Below are 27,630 nucleotides of genomic sequence, written 5' to 3' on the forward strand. Positions count from 1 at the left end.
TCACTAGATTAGATCGGCTGCACCCCGACCGAGCCACCAACATCTGCAATTCCCCGGAGATCAGAGAAGCAGCCAGAGGATTTTTCCCAGGGGATCCAGTATACGCTAGGAACTATGGGTGTGACCCCGAGTGGGTAGAAGGCCGGGTGCTGCGAGTAATAGGGCCCTGCCATTACGAGGTGTCCACAGTGGGAGGCAATGTATTGCGGAGGCATATTGACCAAATACATCGCCGCACACTGCCGGAAGAACCGGCTGCAATACGGAGCGAAGAGGAGCTCACAGCCGAGCCCCCACAGAGATCTACCCCAACACCGCTGACCGCTCCACCCAATCAGGAGCCCAACCGTAGCGAGGGCGACTCCCAGGAAACAGGGACACCAGAGGAGTTGCAAGGTACAGATAACCCTAGACTGGCGGCTCTCCCACGAGGGGAAGCAGTCGCCCTGTCTGCAGCAGTGGCCATGGCTCTGGCAGCTCCGGCGACCGCTCCGACTCCACCAGCCATCCCAAGGCGGTCTACCCGGGAGCGCACGGCCCCCGCGTACTTGCAGGACTATGTGTCCTGAGCTAGGGGGGAGGAGTGTTATGTATTGAACATAAGTGACCGGGCCGCCTGGCAATCGCTACTGAAGGCGACCCCCGGGGTCCCTGGAAGGAGCTCGCCAGTTGCCCCGCCCATCAAGACCTGTGGCGGGAAGTTTGACCGACCAGGATTGGCCTGGTCGGATGAGGGGGCTGTTCCGGGTACTGTATATAAGCAGGCCCGGCCCGCGTGTTCCCTCTCTTGTAATGTGCTACTGAATAAACTATGTTACCTTCAAACCGTCTCGGTTCTCAGTACATTACAGTGAAAATGGCTGCTATGGAGGCTGGTCTCTGTGGCACTGCTGAGGTCCCTTCCCAAACCCTGCCTGGCCCTCCCCAGGCTCCACACCCCAAATCTCTAAATTTTCCCTGGCAACCCTACCACATAGTAGCCCACACAGAGAAAACTGCTGTTGGATGGCCATTAAGAGGCTACTCAGGGGTAGGCTTGCTAGCTCTGGGTGGGAAAATACCTGGAGATTTGGGGGGCGGGCCTGGGCAGGGTGGGGTTTGGGGGAGAGAAGGAACCATGGAAGCATACAGCCCCCCTTCAAAAGCAGCCATTTTCAACAGGGGAACTTATTTCTATTGTCTGGAGAGCAATTGTAATAATGGGAGATCTCCAGGCCCCTCCTGGAGGTTAGCAGCCCTACCCAGGGTGGTTCCCTCAGAATAGATTTGGTGGTAGGAGAATTCTGTGCCCCTTATTGCCAAAGACAGAAAGGGGAGGTAATTTGTTTTGTGCAACTCCCTGAATGGAAAATACAGCACATGTATTGGCCATAATAAGGAGATCTAGCAAGCTGCCGCAGGATTAGAACATTTTTGCTTCCTGCCAGCCACAAATGAAAAGTGAAAAGTATCTTGGATCCTGATTTGGATGCTCCATCTGATGGAAGAACAGAGTACAGTTACCCAAAAGCAATTTTGTAATTTTTTCCATTGTCATCCTTCAGGTTAATAAAAGGAAAGTAGCTTTTAAAGAAATATTTCTCTCCAATTTTTCAGCCTTGACACAACCTTTCCCTCTTTAAGTCTTGTTTCCTCCTAGGGTTTGTTTCTAATTTGCTCACTCTCCGTTTTTGCAATTGTGATTCAGGCTGCCCTAACTCCTCCTCAGAGCCTTCAGGGAGGTCCTCCAAGTATGAGGTTAAGGTATGCCATTTTTGGCTGTCGATCATGGAAAAACTTACGTGGCATCAGTCTTGCTCATCAATTCACTTTAAATTGAAAGCTCTAATTTCCTGAAAATTGCTCACTTATCCCAAATGCTAAATTTCATCCACACCCTCATCATGAAACAAGATGGAGTTCAGAAACTGTATCACTTCCTCTGCTTGCATTTTGGATGAAAACAGAAAACAGATGGCTAAGAGCAAGAGCAAAATTGCTTAGAGTGCCCAGTCAAGCCAGAACTGATGTTTTTGATAGTAATTTGTATAGCTAGTTGATTTCATTAAAAATTAAAAATAGCCTCCAAATGGTTTAGAAGGTTCCCAAGAGGGAAAATGTAGGGAATGGACATCCACAGGTTTAGACGTTCAATTTAATTATTTCTATAATACTTTTCAGCAATGAGCTGTCATTTACCCTGTCTCCTTCTCCAGGGGACACTGAATCCTGTGAGGTGGTCCAGGTGGAGCCTCCAGCCTTGCATGACCCAGATGACAAGTTCTTGGCTCAGGAGGAAGGGGGTCTGAACCCCCACACCAGTTCTCATCCCTCCTGGATTTCCCACAGAAGCAGAGGGGCTGAGGGGAAGACCTGATGGACAGGCTGTTTCTGAAGCCTCTGAGGGATGCTTTTGGTCCTCCTGGGGCCACTTTCCCATCATGAGCTGAGAACAGGCATGGGGGAGAAGTAGGGTTACCAGGTCTGACTCAAGAAATATCTGGGGACTTTGGGGGTGGAGCCAGTAGAGCCAGGAGCAAGGGTGTGACAAGCACAACGGAACTCTGAAGAGAGTTCTGACCATCACAGTTAAAGGGACCAAATGCCTTTTAAATGCCTTCCCTCCAGGGCTTTTTTTTTTAGCAGGAACACAGTTCTGGCTGGCTTGGTGCTAGGGGGTGTGACCTGATATGCAAATGAGTCCCTGCTGGGCTTTTTCTACACAAAAAGCCCTGCTTCCCTAAATTTGGAAATAATGAAGGATAGGGGCACTTCCTTTTGGGGCTCATAGAATTGGACCCCTGACCCAATCTTTTTGAAACTTGGGGGGTGTTTTGAGGAGAGGCATTGGATTCTATGCTGAAAATGTGGTGCCTCTACCTCAAAAAACAGCCCCCCAGAGCCCCAGATACCCACAGACCAATTCTTTATTATACCCCATGGAAATCGGTCTCCATATGTCTTCCAGCAGACATTTTCCCCCCACCACCCCCTTGCTGCTTTCTGATGATTCTGAAACATGGGGAGGGCCTCCAAACTGGGGGATCCTCTGGCCCCAATTGGGGATTCGCAACCCTAGAAGGAAGTCGCCATCCCCCACCCTTCTTGACACTAACTCTGCCTGTCAGTTCTGCAGCTGTTCAGACGTGCCATGGCAACAGTGGCACCCCTTTTCCCCCTCAAAGCAGCATGCACAAGACAGCCCAGTGTGCCAGCCCCCCTCCTCCTGTCTCCCCTGCTGGCCCCATCCCTTCACTGGCAAACTGCTGCTCTCACCAACCCCTTCGCAGTCACCATTTGGTGCAGCAGTGGCCACGCCCCTCCATGGAGTAGCTTCGTCAGTCCTTACTGAGCTGCGGTTGGAGAACACAGAAGGGGGGGGGGAATGCCATGCTTTCTCTTCCTCAACCTTTGCTGCCTTTCCCTTCCCACACTATTTTACCTCAGTCTCACACTCCCGTCTCCTAGTAATTTCCTTCCTATTTTGTGACAGCTTTGACCGCACACACCTCGCTGTGTGCACCTGCTGCCTTACTCTCCCCCCCCCCGCCTTCCCTCCCTCGAACCAGTTGCTTGTGGGACAGATAAGAGCCCTGGATGGACTGGTTCTGGCCCCCAGGTCATATGTTTGACACGTTGATCTACTTCTTTGATGGAAGCAACAATTCCTGCCCAAGACGTCTGCAACTTGGGAAGTCAGTCTACTTGGAAATAAGTCCTATTCTATTCAATAAGACTTAGGCCTGGAAAAGTGTTCTTCAGATTATAATCTGGTATTGCAGCTATAAGGCTGTCTATATGACATCCCCGTTGCCTTTAAGTTCATTTCATTCAGTCTTTTTCTATGCTAAAACCAACTTATACATCTTTGCAACAATAGGAATCTTGAAAAACGTTGACAAAAATATATTCAAAGAGAGTCCCTTCCATTCTAGAAGACTATGCAATTGCTTTAACAACATACTTGTGAAAGTTAAGTTTTTCATTATGTTCAGTTCAGAAAAAATCCAGAGTGTTCTATGCTATTCCTATGTAAATCTTTTGTTTCTTCTTGCTTTTGCAGAGAAGACAATGCTGTATATCTATCAGGGTTGGGAACCATGGGAATGGAAGTCTATGAACAGGTGTCCAAACTGGATGCGGTGATCTTCCCAGCAGGGGCACACTGTGGATTGCTAGCAGGCTCAGCTGTGGCATTAAAACATTTGAACCCAAGTATTTCTGTAATTGTAAGTACTTTTATAACTTTATCTGATGGAGACCATCAATATATGTTAGGGATGCCAGTCTCCAGGTGGGACTTGGGGATGCACCAGAATTACAGCTCATCTCCACATTCATTTTCCCCTGGAGAAAATGGATGCTTTCGGTGGTGGACTATGTGGCATTGAGCCCCACTAATGTTCTGGTCCTCCCCAGGCTCCAACCTCAAATCTCCAGGAGTTTCCCAGCCTGGAGCTGGCAATCTTACCCTCCCTTCCCCTGCCAATGGCCACCCTGTTATATGTTATTTTCCATCTCTGATCAAGTTAAACGAATACCATGATTCCAATAATGATTAAACTGGAAACTCCAACAGAACAACGGATCAAAAATGGTTCCAAATACGTGACTTGCATTGCTAGTCAAAACATACAACCCAATCCAGATTTAGGCATGCATCAAAAAGGGGAGTTGGGTTGTTGCCAAATATAAACACATGAGAAGAGCCCTGCTGGATCAAAGTAGTGGTCCATCTAGTCTAACATCCTCTTTCATACAGCAGCCAATCTGCATTTATTATATTTTAAATTTATATTTATTTAATTTATATCCTGTCTTTCCCTCCAATGGGGACCCAAAGTGACTTCCTTTGTTCTACTTTTCTCTGTTTAATCCTCACAACCACCTGTGAGGTAGGTTAGGCTGAGCGTGTGTCACTAGCCCAAGGTCACCCAGCAAGCTTCCAAGATTTGAACCCAAGTTTCCCAGATTCTAGTCTGACACTTTAACCATATGCTAAACTGGCAAGCCAAGTTTTAGCCTCCCCTTCTTCCTGACCTTGGGCTTTCTGTGATCCCCAGAAGGAGAGAAGGAAGCAAGGAAAGGAGAGAGGCTGTGGGGGCTTTCAGGAAAGGGAAAGAGGAAATAGTGGGGGAGGGGGAAATGAGGCATCTCCTTCATGTCCTTGTGGGTTCCCTCCCACTTGTATCTATATAACAACATATTCTGACCTGGGTAGCCCAGTCTAATCCAATCCTGTCAGATCCCAGAAACTAAGAAGAGTCGGCCCTCGTTAGTATTTTGATGGGAGACCACCAAGGAAGCCCAGGGTTGCTGTGCAGAAGCAGGCTATGCAAACCGCCTTGGAACATCTCTTGCCTTGAAACCTCAAAAGCTAAGCAGGGTTAGCCTTTGCTAGTAGCTGGATGAGATCTTCTACCTCCAAGGAAGCCCAGGCAATGGCAAGCCACCTCTATATGTCTCCTGCCTTGAAAACCTTATGAGTTTGCCATAAGATGTTTGCAACTGGATGGCACTTCCCACTACCATACAATATTATATATTGAATACAGATATATATTTATATGCAAAGGTTTTCTCACAGTTACCAACATCGCTTCCTGCAAGCAAGAGAGGCAGCCATTTTACTGTAAGACTGAGTGGGTTTCAAACTGCATCCAACAGAACTCTGGGGTTCCTCAGGTCCTTCTATAAGAAAATGAGTCATCATTGGTAAAATACCCTGAAAGACTCTTTTGCCTCACAATCTTCCCCTCAGAGGCACAACCACAGAGGAATGTTGAGAACACTGAAGGTTACACAATTGTTTCCACCCAAGAGATGACAGTGAATCTGGCCAGTTCCCCCTGTGAACTCTTTACACTAGAGAAGGAACCAGAACCCTCTTGAAAGCTCCTTCAGGCTTCATATGGTAGCAGGGTTGCCAAGTCCAGTTCAAGAAATATCTGCGGACTTTCGGGGTGGAGCCAGGAGACTTTGGGGGTGGAGCCAGGAACAAGGGTGTGACAAGCATCTTAAAGACCAGGAGTGGTCAAACTGCAGCTCGGGAGCCACATGTGGCTCTTTCACACATACTGTGTGGCTCTTGAAGCCCCCACCACCCTGTCGGCCAGCTTGGAGAAGGTATTTGTCTCTTTAAATCACTTATCCAAACCAAGTCAGCTGGTGGCTTGGAGAATGCACTTAAAGTTGCTTTCTTGCCACCTCTCCCTCTTCCTTCCATTTGCCTTCCCTCATCCCTCCCACATTTGCCTTCCTCCCTCCCTCCTTCCCTCTCTCCCTGCCTTGTGGCTCTCAAACATCTGATGTTCGTGTCTTGCAGCTCTCAAACATTGGATGTTTATTTTATGTGGCTCTTACATTAAGCAACTTTGGACTCCCCTGTTAAAGACCAAGAAGATTTCCAGGGCAGAAGCTTTTGAGAGTGGAAGCAGTATCTGGTGAAGGCAGCTTTGACTCTCGAAAGCTTATATCCTGAAAGAAGCCGTGAAGAAACTAAAATATTCATGCCCCTGTTTACCATGGAAATCCTTTTTTTTTCTCGCCTCAAGGGTGTGGAGTCAGAGGGGTTCCCTGTACTGCAACAGTCGTTAAACATTGCTCAACCTGGTGAAGACCGCTCCCAAAGCATCCAGCCCTTTTACAGAGGTAAGAGAGTCTGCTTTTGAACGCTACATGGAATTAAAACAAAAATTAGCCAGTATATTTCACAAAACTCTTTCTCCGTAGTAGCTGGGGGCAAGCATCCTTTTTTATTTAAATGGAGGGGATCTTTTGCATATCTGCTACTGTTTTAACCATGTACTTTTTAAAAACACAAAACACAGCAAAATAGGATATCATGGTCCATGGTGGGGAGAAGCCCCTGAAACCAGGGAATCCCCCCCTCAGACTCGGGGACTGGCAATCCTCAGACTCTAATTCCTTCCTCCTCCGCCTGCAGTCAGCTGGGAGACCCTGGCTCAGTCAATGCTAGCCCACCTACCTCACAGTCAATGCTTCCTCTAAGCTGTGGAGTCTTGTGAGCAAAAAATCTATGTTGTGAGCTACTGGCCTTCAAGTTTGGAGTGAGCATAAATTAGTTTGCTTTGGGGCCATCCTTTCTTTTCCACCTTTCTTTCTTCCACCTTTGCTTTGGAGTCATCCTTTCTTTTCCACCTTTCTTTCTTCCACCTTTGCTTTGGAGTCATCCTTTCTTTTCCAAATATGAGTGAACCAGAGACTAAAAGAACTGTGAGCTAGCTCACACTAACTCAGCTTAGAGGAAACAATGCATAGGATGTGTGTTGTTGGGAGAGAAAGGGAAGGCAATTGAAAGCTGCTCTGAGACGCCAAGTGAAGGGTGGAGTATACATCCAATCTCTTCTTTTCTAATAGGGAACATCACATAATTTGTGGCATTTCTGAGGCTTCCTTTTTTAAAAAAATTGTAATTCAGCTAAAAGAGTGGTGATGGGGAGTGTCCCTTTGGAGTTAAGCTTCACTTTCAAAATGGCACCATGCACCATCTGCCCCCCCTCCCCTTTAAATGGCATTTTTCTCTTTCCTGGGCAAGTCAAGCCAAGCTGCAGTACAGAGTTGCCAGCCTGGAACATTTGTGAGAAAGAAGCATTTGGGGGAGGGGCAGAGACTGTGGAAAATGGTTTCACACTATGCTCTAGAAATTCCCTTAGTCTCTGTGGTAAAAAACATAGAGTTCAGGGGAATTCCTAGAGTGATGCACAACACCATTCCCCCCCCCCCTGTTTTGTTTTTTTTGTTGTGGGATTGAGGGGGGTGGCCAGTGGCAGGAGTGATGATGTGGTGTGATCTATGGTGTGGCAGAAGATTGCTGTGTAGTAACCCCCCCCCCCCCAAAAAAAATGCCATGTACTGCTTACAATCTGTTTTGGAATAAATGTAATTATTCTTCAATTTAAGGAAAAACAAACCATGTTCCAGTCAGTTCTTCCCCTCATGATCACCCAGTTTTTGACCCAGGCTTGGGTAGGTTTATAGCCAGACCCAGATTCCATCCCTTTGAAGCCTTTTGATTCCTGCCGGGACCCCTGGTGCAGTGGGATAAGCAGGAAATTGGGGTGGGAAATGCCGTGGGGTGGAAAACAATCATGGAGGCCTAGCAGCGCCCCTCCCTCTTCTCTAGAACCCCGGGGCAGGCCATAACAGTCAGTCTGCTAAGATGACAGGGACCCGCGGCCAGTGTTGTTACATCACAAAAATATTTACATTATTATGTAGTGGGAAAGTTCGGGAAACTATTTCACTATTCTCATTCCTGTTTGCAAACTGTGGGGAAAAATTATATTACTATAAGCCCATTTCCCTTTTTGTGTGTGTTTCTTTGGCATGCAGATGTGAGTGGACCCTGTTTTGCTTCCAATTCTTTGCAACTGACTGAAAAATTTGTTGACAAAGTTGTAACAGTAAGGTAGGTACAGGAAATACAGTCATGATGTAAGGACTGTGATCTTGTTTGGGTTGCCACTTATCAGTTTCAGCTGATAAACTCAAAGGTTTGCTCAATTTGTTAATTTGACTATTCTGTCCTTGTACCATTTTACATTCTAAACCATGGCCTACCAGATAATTTTACTTCACTGTCATTGGTTCTTAAATCTGTGCCATGTTTCATTCTGGGCCACTGCCTACCAGCTATGTACGGCTCTGCTCAGCTAAGTATGGCTTTGCTCACTGTGCTGGATTCCTCATCTGATGAAGCATGCTTAAGAGCACACGAAAGCTGACGTTCTAAATAAAAATTGGTTGGTCTTAAAGGTGCAGCTTGATTCCTGCTTTGTTCAACTGCTTCAGACCAACACGGCTGCCCATTTGGATATATTAATTCCTGTTTCAGAACAGGAAGCAATGTTATAATGCTCTAGGAATTTTCAGATCTTTATGGTTTTTATCATTGAGTATTCCTAGAGTGTCATGTCACTTTCTGTTCTGAAAGAGGCATATAAGGTAACAGCCTTATTCACTCTGAGCTCAGTATTTACTGCAAGGAAGCCTGACGTGCCGGAAAGTACTTACATGAATCATTGACAATGGATGGCACAAGAGGGTTGCCAGGTGCCTCCTGGCAACAGGTGGGGGATGGACGGGCTTCCCAGGAGCAGCAGGAAGGCCCATCCAATGTACAGCAATGGGTCACTGCCCAAATGACCCCGAAGTGATGCCATCATGTCCAGGACATCAGTGTGAGAATCTGGTATTTGGGCAACAAGTGTATGGCAAATTTGGCTTCTGCCATAAAGTTTTTGCCCAAATACCAAGTGTCCCCTGACATCCCAGATGAGATGACATCACTTCCAGGTCATGTTGTCAAGCATGCGGGTTCAATGACGAGTCGAGGTTGATACAAAGACTACATTTATTGACAGACCGATACTTTGGCTCAAGCCGTTGCTTGAGAAGAATGAAACCAATACACTGATACACAACTTTTAAGATACACTTCAAAGGGATTCCTACGGGGAGGGGAAGCAGGGGAGCATTCACACATAGAATATCAAAACTACATACATTCCCAGGGCGTTATCAGGCATTCAGCCTTGCATTGCCCAGATGGCTCATCCTCCCGTAGAAGGATTCATGGGAAGGTGCTGATTGCTTTGTTCCCTCTAACAGTCATAAAGCAAAGGAGAGCCAGAGAAGAATAACAAACTAACAACATTTGGTTCTCTGGAATCTTACCCAGGCCTGCTTTTGTCAGGCCATAAACCCGTCTGTTATTGATCAAAATTAGCCATGCTTGACACATGTGAGCAATGCCTTTGACATATCATTGGCAATCAGATGGCTCTTCCTCTTTTTCAGGGTAAGTTTTTCCCTGCCAACCAGCTGATCAGTGGTGGTGAGGTGAGGCCCGGCAGCAGGGAGCACCTGATGCTTCTCAGGGGGGTGGGGAGGGAGGAGGTCTGGCAACTCTAATATAACGCACCCTTTATACCTGGGCAATTCTTGTATCTGAGAATTAAAATGTGAATCAATGTTTACAGAGGTGCCTAGAAGTCCCCTTTCAGCCCTTCCAATTACTATGTGGTGTTCGTTGCTAGGACTAAAGATCTTGGGAAAAAAACATATCCACCTTTTCCTAAGAGACTTTTGGTGTTTTCAGTTGTGCTACATAACAACCAGGTAGTTTTGGTGTTGAGCTTCTATGACAGCAAATTCATGTTGGTTGGGAAAGCCAATAGGATCAAATGGCACAGTGGACAAATGAGATGGTTAATGTACTGAAGAAGGAAAGTGGGCCCCAGGATATGGTTCCCAGCTCCAGGTTAGGAAATTCCTGGAGATCTTGGGGGATGGGGAGAGCAGAGTTTGAGGGAAGGAGTAATCTCAGGTGGATGCAATGCCCCATCATCCAAATCCACTGTGGAGAAACGCCATTTTAGGCAGTGGTGGTGCTTCATTTGGCAGGGGTCAGTAAATCCCTCAGCAGGCTTTGTAGCCTTCCCCTCACTCCCCCCCTCCCTTCCAGAGCCAAACCAACAACGCTAGGGGGAAAATCTCCTAGAGAGGCAGGAAGTGCTGTTGTTCCTTGCATGTGTTAGGCAGGAAGAGAAGCCAAATTTGAACTGGGGCTCGAGCGAGCATGTGGTGAGTATGGAGGCTCCTGCCTGGGAGGGCCCAGGCAGGCAGACCAAGTAAGTAATTCTCAAGACAGGACAAGTTTAGACCAGGGACAGTAGAAAGCATTTATAAACACCTTTCCTTTGTCATGCTGTTTGCTGTGCTGTGCTGTGCTGTGCTAACTTTTTAAATGCAACTGTTTTTGTTTTGTTTTTCTTCTCCTATCTGTTTCTCTTTTTAAATAAATATATTTTTACTGTTTAAATGCTGGCAGTCAATCTCTGTACCACATAGATCCCCAGACCGCTTTAGACCACGCTGTGGTAAGAAGGGGGCCCCAGGTGAAGGGGGGAAGGCATGCAGTTGGATAAGGTGCCAATCCTCCAGGGGTGCCCCAAAGAAGTGCTGAGGTCTCTGTGAAACCCAAGTGCAGGGTGGCAGAGGACCTGGAGGCCTAGCCTCACAGCTGGAGAGGGGGATTGGGAGTCCTGTTCCTCTCAATCTGAACCCCGGGACTGAGCAGGTGGTGGCAGCGAGCCCAAGGGGCAGGAGGAGAAATAGCTCCCTCCAGGAGTTGGCGACTCAATAGGGAGCTGACGGGACCGGGTCTGAAGGCAGAATCGGGCCGGTTCCGCCACATCCACCATCCAAAGTGGCCATTTTCTCCAGGTGAACGGATCTCTGTCACTTGGAGATCAGCTGTAATAGTGGGAGATCTCCAGCTACTACCTGGGGGTTGGCAACACTAGCCCAGAAAACAGCAGTGAAGTAATACCAGTTTGCTCACAAGTGCAAAAGGGGGTGGGATGGGAGGTGCTTTTGACTTTCACCTAAGTCCTTCCCCCAAAATAATGAAAATAGTACATGCTCCACCATACTTTTAGATCACCCCAAATTGACGTTGCTGGATTCAGCTCACAAGCAGGCTGTGCTTTGAATGATTAAATGGTGAGAATTGCAGTGATGTGGCCCTTTGTTTGAATATTGTTCCTCCTCTTTTCAGAGAAGAGGACATTCTCGTTTCCATGCTGAGGCTGTTGGAGTATGAGCGGGCCGCCGTAGATGCAGAAGGAGCAATTGGGCTTGCAGCAGTGCTTGCTGGGAAACTGCCGGAGTTGAAGGGCAAAAGGTACAGAAACTATCATATAGCAGGTGAAGGAAAAAGAAAATTGTGTTTTCAGACAGCATGCCCATTAGCCTGTGCGTTCATTCTCCCCGATTCCCATTCACTGTACAGTAGAACAATATCCAGAACCAAAAGCCAATTTGTTGTCAAAATATCCAGGGCTTTTTTTGAGCAGGAATGCACAGGAACGCAGTTCCGGCTGGCTTGGCGCCAGGGAGTGTAGCTTAATATGCAAATGAGCTCCTGCTGGGGTTTTTCTACCAAAAAAGCCCTGAAAATATCCAAAGTGAATCCAGCTGATCCATGTTGCTTCTTTAAAATCTTTGTCCTGTTCTCCACTCAAAGCCTATGGGTTCCAGTTTAGACAGATTCATGGAGGATAGGCCTATTTGTTTGTTTGTTTTATTTGATTTGATTTCTTCCCTGCCCTCCCTTAAGGCTCAGGCTTAGTGGCTACAGGGAGGCAGTAAACCTTTGAATGCCAATGCCAGAAGTCCACACAAGAAGGCCTCAACCTATTTGTCCTGTTGAAGGACCACCAGGGTAAGTGGTTGGCCTTTGTGTGAGACAGGATGCTGGACTAGATGGACCACTGGTCTGATCCAGCAGGGCTCTTCTGATGTTCTTATTAAGGCCTTGGCCTCCATACCTACTGTTGGTCCTCCAGAAGAACTGGCTGGCCACTGTGTGAGACAGGATGCTGGACAAGATGGTCTGATCCAGCAGGGTTTTTCTTAAATTTTTATGTTCAGTGGACTTCTCCTGGAGTAACTCTGCAAGAATGGACCCTAACTGGTATAACTTTGCTTAGAATTACACTGTAAAAATTATTAACATAAAAAACTCAAATCTGTCACCTAGCTACTGTCTTAATTGATCAAAACATTTATTGGTGAATGAATGAATTGACTAAATGTTGCAGTCCTAAATGGGAATGTCAGAGGTTCAGCCTTTGTTTTCTAGCAGTTGTATTACCCCCTAGCAGTTGTATTACCATTTTTGGTTGGTTGACTAGTAACCATTGATAGCATTCCAACCAACCCCATTGCAGTTCAGTTCCCACCAAGTCATGTGGGGTGGCGCCCAAGAAGTTATCACATTGAACCATACAGCTCTGGAATTTGTGTCAGGAGGTGGCTTCTGTAAACAGATCAAGGGTCCCCAACCTTTTTGAGCCCGTGGGCACCTTTGGCATTCTGACACTGGGTGGTGGGCGCAACTTCAAAATGGCTTCTGCAGGAGGTGCAGCCAACCACAAAATGTCGTGGAGTGACGTCATGCATCACTCTAACAATAGCTATTCCTACAGACAAAAGCTCTGTTTAGCAGGATGCCTTTTAAAAGGAACATTCCCTTGTGTACATACAAGCTTATGCAGTGAATATCTTTGGGCAGCACCACCTGCTGCTGCTGAAACTGCTGTTTAAAAATCTGCACAGCCAATCAAATCTCCAGCAGCCCATCAGAAGCTTTGCTCCCCACCCCAGCCCTGCCCACTTGGACACTGGGCAGGCCCCAGGAAAGGTGGAGGCAGATGCCAGAGCCCCCTGGAGATTTCTGAGTTAGATTAAGAGCCAGTTTGCCTGTGGTATATAATTATTTTGAGTGAAATAATAGATACTGAAGCACATACTATTTGTACTGCACTGTAAGAGCAGACTGACCGCTTTCCTGGGAAAGTTCTCCATGGGCTGCTGCTGGCAGCTAAGAGCAACCACAACGAATCCACAGCAGCTCTGCAAGCTCTGCAGGAGTCACTCAGCATGGTGCCAGATCACCCACTGCCTGCCTCCCCCCTCACTGCCAGCGGAGGCTCTGGGGGAGGTTTGGGCTGGGATGTCCAGTATGCAGATGACACCCAGCTTTATCTGCTGAAGGGCAGCCAGTCCAACTCCGCCATAGAAGATCTGACCATGGCGCTTCAAGATGTGGCAGGGTGGCTCAGGCTGAGTCGACTGAAGTTGAATCCGACGAAGATGGAGGTCCTGTACCTAAGTCGTGGCGGTCTTGGAACCGAGGTCTTACTACCGACCTTTGATGGGGCACCACTTACACCGCTGCCCATGGTCAAAAGCTTAGGGGTGCTCCTGGATCCCTCTTTAAATATGGAGGCCCAGGTGGCAGCCACTGCCAGATCAGCCTTCTATCATCTGTGGCTGATAAGGCAGTTGGTCCCCTACCTCAAACGCAGCGACTTGGGGACAATGATCTATGCCGCAGTCACCTCAAGACTGGATTACTGCAATGCCCTCTACATGGGGCTGTCCTTGTCTCAAACCCAGAAGCTTCAACTAGTGCAGAACGCAGCATCCAAGTTATTAATGGGTCTTCCTTTACAGGAGCACATTCAATCTGTACTGAAAGCACTGCACTGGTTGCCTATTGCATACCGGGTTCATTTCAAGGTGTTGGTTCTCACCTTTAAGGCCCTGTATGGCCAGGGGCCTGCATACCTTAGGAACTGCCTTTCCCCACATGTTCCCCGGAGAGCATTTCAGTCTGGATCACAAAATCTACTTACAATCCCCAGCCCTAAGGAGGCCAGACTCATGACAACTAGAGCCAGAGCCTTCTCTGTAGTGGCTCCACGCTGGTGGATTGAGTTGCCGAAGAGGTCAGGGCCCTGCGAGAGCTCATACGGTGCAGCAGGGCCTGTAAGACGGCACTCTTCCACCAGGCATTTGTAAACTAGACTGCTGGCCACTACAGTCCTAGGTAACTTATGAATCATCCCTTGTAATCCGCTGTACAGCAGCTGCGAAGAAGACAACTTAAGATCAGCTGACAGGGAACCAAAAACTAAGATTATAGCACCCAAATATTTTATGTTTTTATATTATTCTATGGTTTATGGTTTTAATGTATTACTATGTTTACTCATGCACATGCATGTCTATGTGAGCCGCCCTGAGCCTGCCTAGGCGAGGAGGGCAGGATACAAATGGAATAAAATAAATAAATAATGCGCATCTCTGCTGCTGGCTGGCTCTTGGGTTACTTTAACTTCTCACTCTGCCCCTGCTGTACTGTCCATAGCTAAAGGGAAGTCTCTGTACAGTTAGGGTAGCCAACTCTGGTCTGAGAAATTCCTAAAGATTTGGGGGTGGGCCTGGGGAGGGGAGGGGCTTCAATAGGGTATAATGCCATGGAATTCGCCCTCCAAAGCTGCCATTTTCTCTGATGGAACTGATCTGGAGGCTGGTGACCCTAGTGTGTGTGTGTGTGTGTGTATATATATATATATATAAAAGATGGCAAAGAGCCATATATATATATATATAAAAGTGGCAAAGAGCTGAAACAAGATGGCGACAGCCAAGGAGCCCAGCGTTAGTGCTCCTTGAATTACCAACTTTCATCGTTGTATAACCTATGCTACACATTTATAGCTCTAGGCAGAATAACCTGCAATTGAGGAGGAGAAGGTGAAGGGTGGTTGCGAATGTTTCACCCTACCTTTCCCCCGAAAACATCGTGTGTGGTGCCGGTGGTCCCGGGTTGGGCTAGACCGGAGCCGGAGTGGGGCCGGAGCGGAGAACGGCGGCAGACAGCGTGGCGGCGTGGTTTATTGAGCCCGAGCTGTGTACGAGCCGCTGGAGCCGCAGAAGTGCGAGCTGAGCCGGACCGAGTCGGGCCAAGTTGGAGTGCAACTAGGCGGAGAGCGGCAGCGGGCGGTGAGGCCGGCAACGCCGGAGTCGCTGGAAGTGCGGGCCGGCCGCGGGCCGTGCGCTGGGTGTGGTCTGCGCGGCTGAATTGGGGGGGCGAGACGAAGTACCACGGCGGCAGAGACCGCTTTGGGACGACTGCCTCAGACTTCCATCTATTCCCCCCCCCTTCGTGCCCTCCGTGCGTTTCAAACGCTTCAAGTCTACTGCCTCGGACTTTCCATATATCTCCCCCCTCCGTGTGTGAGCGAGGAGTTGGGGCGAGCGGCGCAAAATACGGGAAGAACGCTTGAAGGGACTGCTCTGACAGGCTGGTAAGACGCCTGAGATCTTTAGGGTCCCTGAGGGCGGTGGAGACGACTGCTGGGCGGCGAAAGGGCGCGGAGAGGCTTACACCCCCCCCCCCCCGTCCCCGAGGCTGCGCAGCAGGCTGTCAAGACCGGCCAGACGGCCCGACAACCCTGTAAGAGAACTACACTGTGTAAGACCATCCCTAACCGCTCCCAATTACCAGCTATCACCTAAAGAAAGAACGGGCTCCACATGGACATCGGCATGCCCAGCGATAAAGACAAAACAAGAACAGGAGAAAGAATAAGAACATTGCACTTTATAGGCACTACCACTTTAAAACTATTGCACTTTATTCATCCTATTTATGTCCCTTGTCTTAACCCTCACCTCAACGAATCTAAATTGCCAATTCAATAATATGGACTGTGATTTAAAATGTTAGTTATTTAAATTGGATGTTGATTATTAATTAATTAGCTAAACTGAGAAATTTTATTTGTGGCAAATTAATTTGGGAAGTGTATCTATTTATTGGTGGGGTTTTATAATTAAGGAGCCTTTAGAATTAGACTTAATTAATTTTTAGCTAATTATTTATTGGGAAGATTGGGTGGGGCTTTTAACTAAATAACTATTAGGGTGATTGGCAGATTGGTTCATAAATAGATCGGTTGAGAGGAGTAGGGTTGGAGGAGGGGGCAGTTCAGCCTCAATTATTTCATCAGTGGAGCGGACACAACTAGGAGATGACTGGCCTGGGGATCCCAGTACTCCTGGGGAGGGGAAGGTATGACGGTGGGACTAGGCGGAATTATAAGGGAAGGGGGTTGAGACACAACAGGGCTCGACCCCCTTCCAGCCTACGTCCCATCCCGACGGTGGCAAGTAGTAGGGCCAGAGTAAATTACCCGCCTCCGTCACTGGTGTTATGTAATGCCAGGTCCATCAATAATAAGATCTCTACCCTTCGGGAGTTCCTGTTCGAACAGGATATGGACCTGGCATGCGTGACCGAGACCTGGGTGCACGAAGGGGAGACTGTAGCTCTCTCCCAGTTGGTTCCCCCAGGATTCTCGGTCGTTCACCAGTCCCGGACTAGCGGGCGGGGGGGAGGGGTGGCTATACTCATACGAGAGGCTTACTCCTTTCGGGCCCTCCCGCCTCCGGAGATCGGGGGCATTGAATGTGCCGGTTTGGCGTGGGACGTTGGGGAGGGGTTGGCGGTTTGGCTGGTGTACCGACCGCCTAACGCACCAGCCAGCGCCTTACCATCCCTGATGGAGGCCGTAGCAGGCTGGGCATTGGAGTACCCAAGGCTTTTGATCCTGGGTGACTTCAATGTCCATGCCGATGACATGTCCTCTAGTCAGGCGATGGACCTAGTGTCATCCATGGCGACGCTAGGACTCTCCCAGTTTGTTACAACGCCTACCCACCAGGCGGGGCACATGCTAGACCTGATCTTCGCGGCGGGAATTTTAGTGGACGATATTACTGCTCAGACAGTGCCATGGTCGGACCACTATGCCCTTAAGGCTCGTATGAATATCCCACCCCAAGCCCGTTTAGGCGGCGAGCCTATTTTAGCTCGCCCGCGGAGCCAGATGGACCCCGAACGGTTCCAGATGGCTCTACGGGATCCCTGGCCCTCTGGCAACTCTCTCGATGACCTGGTGGAGTCCTGGAATGATAGGCTCTCCAGGGCCATCGATGAGATTGCACCTAGACGTCCTCTGCGCCCTCGCCTAAAGCTAGCACCCTGGTATAACCAGGAGTTGCGGCAACTAAAGCGAGGACTCAGACGACTAGAGAGGCAATGGCGGTGTACTCGAGACGAAGCGACTAGAACATCTTATAGAGAGTGTATGAAGTCCTATGAGATGGCAGTCAAAGCCGCAAAGAAAACATACTTTGCGGCTAAGATTGCATCTGCAACTTCGCGCCCGGCACAATTGTTCAACATAATTCGGACTCTTATAACGCTGCCACAGGGCAGCCCAAACGTTAGTCAATTGGAAATAGGCTGTGAGGCTTTTGCGAAATTTTTTGCAGATAAAGTCGCGTCGCTCCGCCGCGACACCCCCGCCATATTGGAGACAGTATCCGAACCCGAGGCTCCTTGCCTGTCTTCAGATTGTATTCTGGATGGTTTCGGCGCTCTCAGCTTGGAGGAAGTTGACAGGATCCTCTTGTCTGCACGCCCTACAACTTGCAATTCGGACCCTTGCCCCTCCTGGCTTATTAAATCTTGCCAGAGGGAGCTTAGGTATCCTATACGGGATATCATAAATAGATCCCTGATGGAAGGGCAATTTCCAACGCCTCTTAAGGAGGCAGTGGTCCGTCCCCTCTTAAAAAAACCAACACTGGATCCGGCCGAATTGGCACACTATCGGCCGGTCTCGAATTTACCCTTTTTGGGTAAACTCATTGAGAGGGCAGTGGCGTTGCAACTACAGAGTTTCCTGGAGGATGCTTCCGTCCTTGACTCCCATCAGTCGGGCTTCCGCCCAGGTCATGGGACGGAGACAGTGCTGGTTGCCCTGGTGGATGATCTCCAGCGGCATCTGGACCGAGGCGGCTCGGCGGTACTGATGCTGTTAGACCTGTCGGCAGCGTTCGACACGGTCGACCATCGGTTGCTGACTTGCCGTCTTGCCGACGTGGGGATTCAGGGGTTGGCTTTACAATGGCTTACCTCTTTCCTCAAAGGTCGGGGACAAAGAGTGGCGATTGGGGGTGAATTGTCCCAAAGATACCCGCTGGATTGCGGGGTCCCTCAGGGAGCAGTTCTATCCCCGATGTTGTTTAACATCTATATGCGCCCTCTTACCCAGATTGCCCGGAGATATGGGCTGGGTTGCCACCAGTACGCTGATGACACCCAGCTCTATCTACTTATGGACGGCCGGCCTGCCTGTGTCCCAGAAAACCTGGACCTGGCATTGCAGGCCGTGTCTAGATGGCTCAGGCTGAGCGGGCTGAAGCTAAATCCGACGAAGACAGAGGTCCTTTGCCTGGGTCGCCGTGGTCCAGGGAGGGAGATTCCCTTACCGGCCCTCGATGGTGTGCCTCTGTCAGCGGCACACAGGGTTAGGAGCCTGGGGGTGCTACTGGAGCCTACCCTAACTATGGAGGCCCAGATAGCAGCCACTGCCAAGTCCGCATTTTTTCATCTTAGGCGGGCAAGGCAGTTGGCCCCTTTCCTGGAGGGCGACGACCTGGCAACAGTGATCCATGCAACGGTCACCTCGAGGCTGGATTACTGCAATGCCCTCTACATGGGGCTGCCCTTGTGCCGAACCCGGAAGTTGCAGCTAGTGCAGAATGCCGCTGCCCGGCTGTTGTTAGGGCTCCCTAGACGGGAGCACATCCAGCCGGGGCTTCGAGGGCTGCACTGGCTGCCGATAACATACCGAGTTCGGTACAAGGTGCTGGTTATGACCTTTAAAGCCCTTTATGGTCTGGGACCTGCCTACCTTAGGGACCGTCTCTCCCCACATGTCCCCCAGAGAGTGCTGAGGTCGGGGTCTCAGAACCTCCTTATAATCCCTGGGCCAAAGGAGGCCCGTCTGAAAGCGACCAGGGACAGGGCCTTCTCGATTGCAGCTCCCTGTTGGTGGAATCAGCTCCCGGAGGAGGTGAGGGCCCTGCGGAACCTTGAACAGTTCCGCAGGGCCTGTAAAACAACCCTCTTCCGGTTGGCATATAATTAACTGTGAGCAGAATGCCTGATTATTAAATCTTAAACATCAGATTACCGAATATTGGAAATTTGAAGGACTGATTTAAGTAATAGTAGCATAGTGTATATCGATGTGAGTTTTATGTATTTTTAGGCTTTTATGTATTTTATTGTATAATTTTAATTGTATTTAAATCGACCTTTGTTAGCTTTTATTGTTGTAAGCCGCCCTGAGCCCACCTCGGTGGGGTAGGGCGGGATATAAATCGAATAAAGTAAAGTAAAGTAAAGTAAGATGTATCACACTATATATGTTATGTTGAAAAGCATTCTTTTGTATGGGAAAAATAATCTGGCCTCTTCTCCCCCTCCTTCCAGAGTGGCTGTCGCTGTGTGCAGTGGTAACCTGGAACTCCCTCTGATGCGGCAGTGCATCGACCGTGCCCTCACCATTGACAACAGAGTGTGCAAATTCTCCATCCTCGTTTCTAGCTCACTGGGAGATATTTCCAAGCTGCTGGAGATCTTGGCTCGAGAAGAAGCAAGGTACCCTAGAAGGATATCTTTGAGCATGTAGCAGCACTTGCCACTTGGACTGTCATTCCAGAGCGGGGACATCAGAAAAATGTCACATCCAAAGAGGAACAAATGGAGGCTTCTTTTGGTTGTAATTTTTCCATTGCTTTTCCTTCAGAAAAGTTCAAGATGGCTTCTGGAAAGCTGTATGTTTATAAGAAATAATTAGCTAATGCGGTTTTTAAAATACAAAACATTCTAACTGCGAATGTTTCAAAATAACTGACAATGGGTCAAAGCGGCAGATACAACATTAATTTAAAATCAGAGTCAGTGGCTTTTTAAAAAACAGAACTGCTGGATCCCCGACCAGTAGCACCGGAGAACCAACAAGATTTTCAGTGTGTGAGCTTGCTAGAGTCAAAGCCCCCTTTGTCAGATAAGCTTTGGAGAGCCAGTTTGGTGTCGTGGTTAAGTGTACGGATCCTTATCTGGGAGAACCAGATCTGATTCCCCACTCCTCCACTAGCAGTTGCTAGAATGGCCTTGGGTCAGCCATTGCTCTCAGGAGTTGTCCTTGAAAGGGCAGTTTCTGGGAGAGTTCTCTCAGCCCTGCCTACTTTACAGGGTGTCTGTTATGGGGAGCGGGGAGGTAAAGGAGATTGTAAGCTGCTCTGAGACTCTGAGATTCAGAGTGAAGGGTATAAATCCAATATCTTTTTCTTCTTCTACCTTGAAAATATTGTTGGTCTCAAAGATGCAACTAGACTTGAATCTAGCAGTTCTACTGCAGACCAACATGGCTAGGCTACCCTCTGAAACTAAACTAAAATAAAATTGGACTGCCTTTAGCCTCTGATTAGTTACCAACTGTGCTGGAAAAGAATGTACTGTCACTTTGACATAGAATAAGTGGAAATGGGCCATGTAGGTTTTCACAACAAGGAGATAAAATAACATCCAGTGGTCCCATTAAACCTCTGTTAAAGGGGCAGGATATTTCTCCCCACTTCTAATGGAATTCCAAGAGAGGAAAGGTGGGCTGGGCTTCTCCTTGGAGTGTTCCCCGATCTGGGTGCCATCACCAAGAATGCCCCGCTGTATGTATACTTGCTGAATTATATCCCTAACTAATGGGGCACCAGAGAGGAATAGATGGGTGGAAGTGTTATTTCCAATTTCTTGGTTTCCATTGTGTCTACTGAGGCACAGCTGAACAGCAGCAGTGGGTGGGGGCCAGAAAGAAGCAATTCTGGTCTTAGGTTGTCTGGAGACCTAATAGTTCCTTGTTTTAGCAGGAACTTTCACATGTTCCTTTACAGATGAAGCTGGCATGGGTCTCTGACATGGAACCAAGGAGCTCAGGACAATTTATAGCTCCCTCTGCTGCACACATGTAGTCTGTGTGAATGGGAGCTTTCCTTTGCTTCTCATTCAGTACTTTAGAGCTCCCCAAAGCAAAGGGTGTATTGCAGAAGGTCAGCCCTGTCCTGGATGGCTTAGGCTAGCCTGATCTCGTCGGATCTCAGAAACTAAGCAGGCTTGGCCTTGGTAAGTCCTTGGATGGGGGGGGGGGCCACCTGGGACGATCTGAGATTGCTCTGCAGAGGGAGGCCATGGCAAACCACCTCTGCTTGTCTCTGGCCCTGAAAACCCTACAGGGTCACCATAAGACAGCTGCGACTTGACAGCACTTCCCACTGCCACCATAAGCTGACTGCTGCAACCATTTGACATTTCTTTGCAGTCTCTGTGTCTGGAAGCAATGGGGATTTTTTAGAGAGAGGAAAAGACGTGAAATTGTTCCATTTGGCCCCAGACCCATCATTAGGAGAAGATCCCAAACATTTATGTTTTATAAACTTCCTAGAGTTGTGTACATTGTATATCCTGCAAGGAAATAAATGTGGGATCTCCTGGCACACTCACAGCCTTCTTTTTGCAGCGAAGGGATTGTAGTGTTGTGTGTGGCCCACTTCTGATCTCATTGTAAGGTTGTCAGCCTCCAGGTGGGGTCAGGAGATCTCCTGGAATTACAACTGATCCCCAGACAACAGAAGAAAGTAGCTGCTTTGGAGGGTGGACTCTATACCAGGCTGAGGTCCCTTCCCGGCTCCATCCCCACTTCTGTAGGAATTCCCCAGTCCAGGATTGGCAACCCAACAGTCACTCAGAGTAGACTCACAGTCCAAAGAAGGACAATAGGCAAATGGAAGTAGTGCTGAAGGGCTGCATTACCTGTCATACACTCATGGCACACATCCATCTGTTCTTCCTTCAGTCTTTCCAGCTGGACTCTGGGAAAGCTTCAAACTGTCAGCGAAGGTTCATTGAAGTTCCCAAAATGAGCAGACTTAGTTATTTGAAGCAAAGTCGCATTTATTGTATTCTCCAAAGTTACTTCAGCAGGAAAGACATTGGAACTGATGGCTAGCAGTTCGAGTCATTGGTATTTAACATTCTACATCAAAGCGTTCACATCTACCCCTAATTTCCAAAACAAAGGCTGTCTTTGCATGTGAGACATTTCACACGGCTCCCCCTTATCTCCTACAGTTGGTGGTTACATTTCCCGGTGGCAATGTCCTTGCTGCCTCTAGGGGGGAGGTGAGAATCAGCCCAGGCATTCTCTACTTCAAAGACCAGTTAACAACCTTTGATATTCCTGGGAAGCTACTCTTGGGCTAGCCTCTACTTGGCCCCCCTTCTACTACTATACTAATGCGAGTTAGTAAGCATATATCTTTTATTAATCAGTATGGTTAGTGGTCAGCAGTCAAAAAGAGTATCAATGAAAAGAGTCTGACACAAACTAGCTTTCAAAGATGTATCACCAGCAAGAGAAATATTTTGGTCGGACTTGAATGGAGACTATGAATAATACATCCTCTGACTGAGCAGGTAGATTTCAGCCCTACAGGAAAGCTAATTTCTTCAAAGCAAAAACTTCCTCATTACTTTTGCACATGTACCAAACTGCTGAAGTTGAATCAGGCTGCCGTCACTCTGGGGGTTGTATAGCACTAATTAGTGTGTGCCGCATTAGCCAAAAAGAAGGGGGCAGATCTAGATTTGAGCACCCTGGAGAACAACACAGTTTCCGAGATAGAAGTTTTTGCAACTCAGAGCTCCCTTAGATGCAACTCAAAATGGGTCTCCGTTGCTCCTTGACTTTGACAAAAGGAGCTGTGACTCCTGAAACAGGGTTGTCATGTCAGGTGCCTCCTGGCAACAGGCAGGGATGGGAGAGGGAGGCCCATCTGGCATGCAGTGACATGTCCTCATTACAGCCCACATGACCCAGAAGTGACATCATCTTGTCTGGGACATTGGAGCAACGCTCTGGAATTTGGGCAGAAAAGTAAATTTGACTGTTAACATAGGGTTTTTGGCCAAATACTAGAGCACTGCTGTGACATCTCAGGTGTGATGATATCAGATCCTGGTCATGTAGACAGTGATGCAAACCTATTGTTGCATGTTACTCTTTGAGGGAGTAAGTCCCCCCCCCCCCCCCGGTCGACTGATTGGTGATGGGGATGTGGGGCCTAGTGGCAGGGGTCCCCCAGTTCCACTGGAGAGCCAACAACCCCATCCTGAAAGCTGGTACCCTGAAAATCTTGTTGGTCTCTAAATCTTGAAACTAGCCTTTTCTGCTTCAGACCGAAAACATTTAACCTCCTGAAATTGTCTTCATAGAAGGCATTTTGGGCAGGAGCTCACAGGAGCAGAGCTCTGGAACCTCTAAATTTTATTGTACTTTCTTAAACCCGCCCCCCCTCAATATTTGCTTCTGGGCTCCATTGTTCAAACCCCCTGTGAGAATTTTGCTGAACTCTAAGATTTGACAAACTTTCTAATACTTTTCCCTACAACAAATGGGAAAATAACCAAAACATATCAAGCAGATAGATGGAAATCTTCATCATGGCACTGTGGCCACAGAGGAGAAAGTAATTTAAAAAATATGATGGGAGTAAGGTGTTATTATGACAATTTTAATTCAAGAAATATTTTAAGGTAGATGCTGAGCCGATGCTGAGGGGTGTGTGGCATATGCAAATGATTTGTGCAGATGAACTCCAGCACCTCCAGCACCTGATAGAAGAGGACATTTATAAGAACAAGGATAAGTTTGAGAGTTTAATCCAGCTTCACCAAACAGAGTACAATCTGCTGGACTGAGTCTCTGATGCAGAATTACCTGAACTGTACATTATTTTGATATGCCTTTCATGCAAATGCTGCTCCAAGAAATTGTTATTTTCCAAAAGCTGATCGTGTGAGCCTGAGCCTGGATCTGTTCTGTTGTGATCTTATATTTTTTTTAAATCTATTTTGTTCCAGAGTTTTGGACATTAAACAAGAACACTCGTACATAACCTCTGATCTGTTTACCAGCGAGGTAAGGAAAAACTTGGTCCTGTGGAGAAGCAGCAAGGCACAGCTGGTTCTTGTCAGATTTTGGAAGCTCAGATGGGAGATCAGCAAGGAAGGCTCTGTAGAGGAAGGCAACCACCTCTGCTCCTCACTGGCCTTGAAAGCTCCTTGCTGGAGTTGCCATAAGCTGGCTGAGACATGGCAGCACTTATGTACATAAGGAAAAGCCTCTTTGAGTTTTGTGACTATGGCCCCTGCATAAATTGAGCTGGGATTGCAAGTGAACATGCAAAGCTGCCTTATCCTGACAGACCAGAGTTCCATCTGTTTTGGAATCATCTTCTGGCCTGCAGCAGCATTGCCGTGTTTTGGGCACGGGCCTTTCCCAGCCTTGTTATCTGAGATATGTCCTTTCAGCTCCTTCTACCTCCCCACAACAGCTTCCTGACTCACAAGGCTTTTTGATCCATGAGGGTCCTAAGATCCCAGAAATAAATTTCCCTGGGGATGGAAAGAACTGCTGAGCAGGGAGGGGGACTTTGTCCATGGTCCCTCCATATGCAGATTGCTGGATCTGGTTGAAAGCACTTGTCCACTAGGCTTGCCAGCCTCCAGGTGGGACCTGGGGATCCCCTGGAATTACAACTGATCTTCAGACTACATTTTGTCCCCTGGAGAAAATGGCTGCTTTGGAGGGTGGAGTCTATGGCATTGTTCCCCACTGAGATCCCTCCCTAAATCTCCACCTCTAAATCTCCAGGAGTTTCCCAACCTGGAGCTGGTAAACCTATGCGCCCCCCATCCCCCTCTAGTGGCTAGGAGGAACCTGGAAACTCTAGTTGTCCCCCACCTCTTGGCTCTTGTGAATGAGCATCAGCAGTGCTCAATGGTTTATGTTGGCCCCAAATCCTGCTTTCCCTCCGGCTGTGCTGCAGAATCTAAATTTGTGAGCTGACAGTTGTTCTAACATTACACGTTTACTCATGGGGAGCTGCACATTTCCTGGCTCATGTGGGTGGGTGGTACAGTATCTGTGGAGTGGTTTGATTTTCTTGTTTTACATAGCATTTATTCAGGAGGCATTAAGTGATTTTGGCCAGCTCTGGACAATTTAAGCAATTCCCACAGGGCCATTTTCATTTTGTTGGGAGAATGCCACACAATACCGAAAGCCAAAGCCTCCAATTGGTTCCAGATTTCTAGAGCTTTTCACAGCCAAAAGCTAAAAGATGCTTTTAAAATTCACTCAGCTTTCTACAGAGCGGATTATTTTTGCAGAAAAGTACTGGGATTCAAGGAAAAAGGATGTTCATTTGCAAAACTAGTGGTCTTATATATGTCCAGCTCCAGACCCGCTGGCCTTGGTTTTTTCCCTTGTCAGTGGGGCAGGCATATACATGGGGTGATGACATCACTTCCAGCATGATCCAGAAGCACCTGCATCACATCAGAAGTGATGTCATCACACAGCAACAACTATCACTCTCTCCTTCGTTTGGGCTGCCTGCTTCTCCCCATCAACCAGCTGGGGATCAACCAAAATTGCCAGGAGTTTGCCCGCCATTAGCAGGCACCTTCAAGACTATTGCTGTTGCATTCAAAGGCAAACCTGGTGTTGACACAGTTATAATCAACAAACAAATGTCGAGTTCAAGGCATTGGGTGGCGCTTTTTACTCTACCCAGAAGTTTCAAGAGGCACAAATGGAAAAACAACTATTCAGGGCAAGAGATAAGACCAAGGTCACAAACTGGCACTGAGTCAGAAATCTGAGGGTTCCGTCCAAAGCAACATGCAAGGTCTGGGTTCCTAACTGGAAAATGATACTGGTTATCAGAACAGGATTACAAGGCAAAGCAGGGGTCTGTCTGCTGGATAAACTGCTCACAGAGGGTGCCAGGGAAGTCTCTTTTATCAGCCGAATTAAACTGACTCATCTCCAAAGCACAGGGGTTACTTCTCACTGACTTGTGATTCTAGTTCTGGTAACAACTTTGCATCAGAAATTAGTGCTGATCACAATGGTGCAATTAGCCAGGCACTCTACCTTTTCAAGCTGTCAGACTCTCTCTGCACTCAGCTGGTTCAGGAGATTCCAGTGGTGAGTGGCACTCTGCCCTTTGTCCCATTTCTTTCATCTTCTGCTAGAATGAGCAACCCTCATCAGCGGAAGCATCTTTTACTGGCTTTGCCTCTAAATCCAGCTGTTCAGGTGGGCATTCCACTAGGGTTGCCAAGTCCAATTCAAGAAATATCTGGGGACTTTGGGGGTGGAGCCAGGAGACTTTGGAGGTGGAGCCAAGATCAAGGCTGTGACAAGCATCATTGACCTCCAAAGGGAGTTCTGGCCATCACATTTAAAGGGATGGCACACCTTTTCAATGCCTTCCTTCCATAGGAAATAATGAAGGATAGGGGCACCTTCTTTTGGGGCTCATAGAATTGGACCCCATGGTCCAAACTTTTTGAAACTTTGGGGGTATTTTGGGGAGAGGCACTAGATGCTATACTGAAAATTTGGTGCCTCTACCCCAAAAAACAGCCCCCCTAGAGCCCCAGATACCCGCTGATCAATTCTCCATGATTTTCTATGGGAATAAGTCTCCATAGGGAATAATAGAGTTCCCAGCAAACATTTCCCTCCCCTCCCCCCGCTTTCTGATGACCCTGAAGCAGGGAGAGGGCCTCCAAACCGGGGGATCCCCTGCCAGCTGGCAGCAAAATAAAAGCATAAGAACAACAGAATGCCAGCAGCAGAAGTGAAAATAAGCCTGAATGATACAGTTCATAGTGGCTGTAAGAAAATGGCCAGAATGGCACTTCCTGAGTCCCCATTGTATACTCTGAGCTCCATTTAAAAGGCAGCCTTGATAATAAATGTCCCTTACTCTCACTCCTGAGGTTGAACGATAGATAATGTGCTGAGAGGCTTCCTGGTCACAGAAGGACTCGGGTGTCGACTTGGCAGAGGTGCTCTGAGCCCACTGGCTGGCACTCACTGAACTGTGCTCATTTGGAGAGTCTCTGACTGCCGGTACTTGAATATTCCCTGACCCTGCAGAGCGGGTGAGGAAGCACATAGGAGAGAAGAATATGTAGGGGAGAGTCAGATGTGGAAAATCAAAGGCAAGTCCAAAGAAAGCTGGGAGTGGAAGATTAGGAGTAAACCAAGAGACAAAGGCCAGAAAGAGGAATCTGGGAGCCCAAACAAGTGTGATGGCCTCTTCATGGCTGCCACAAGAATTCCTAGGGTTGCCACCTTTGTTGGGAAATTCCTGGAGATTTAGGGGTGGAATCTGGGGAGAGAGGGCTTTGGGGTGGGGAGAGTTTGAGGTGGTACAGTGCTAGAGAGTCCACCCTCCAATGCTGCCGTTTTCTCCAGGGAAACTGGTTAATGTAGTCTG

At 48.1% G+C, this 27,630-nt stretch overlaps 1 protein-coding gene across 1 annotated transcript in view; it reads left to right on the plus strand.

Annotated features, from left to right (window-relative positions):
• Window positions 1–27,630, plus strand: part of LOC132573261 (L-threonine dehydratase catabolic TdcB-like) — a 126,960-nt gene that overhangs the window by 82,161 nt on the left and 17,169 nt on the right. The window contains exons 5-10 of the mRNA XM_060240764.1: window positions 4,043–4,208; window positions 6,534–6,630; window positions 8,335–8,410; window positions 11,564–11,689; window positions 19,709–19,876; window positions 24,194–24,251. Of these exons, the coding sequence (XP_060096747.1) occupies window positions 4,043–4,208; window positions 6,534–6,630; window positions 8,335–8,410; window positions 11,564–11,689; window positions 19,709–19,876; window positions 24,194–24,251 (691 nt within the window). The remainder of the gene's footprint in view (window positions 1–4,042; window positions 4,209–6,533; window positions 6,631–8,334; window positions 8,411–11,563; window positions 11,690–19,708; window positions 19,877–24,193; window positions 24,252–27,630) is intronic.

The sequence above is a fragment of the Heteronotia binoei genome, chromosome 6 (genome assembly GCF_032191835.1).
Source record: "Heteronotia binoei isolate CCM8104 ecotype False Entrance Well chromosome 6, APGP_CSIRO_Hbin_v1, whole genome shotgun sequence".
NCBI lineage: Eukaryota > Metazoa > Chordata > Lepidosauria > Squamata > Gekkonidae > Heteronotia > Heteronotia binoei.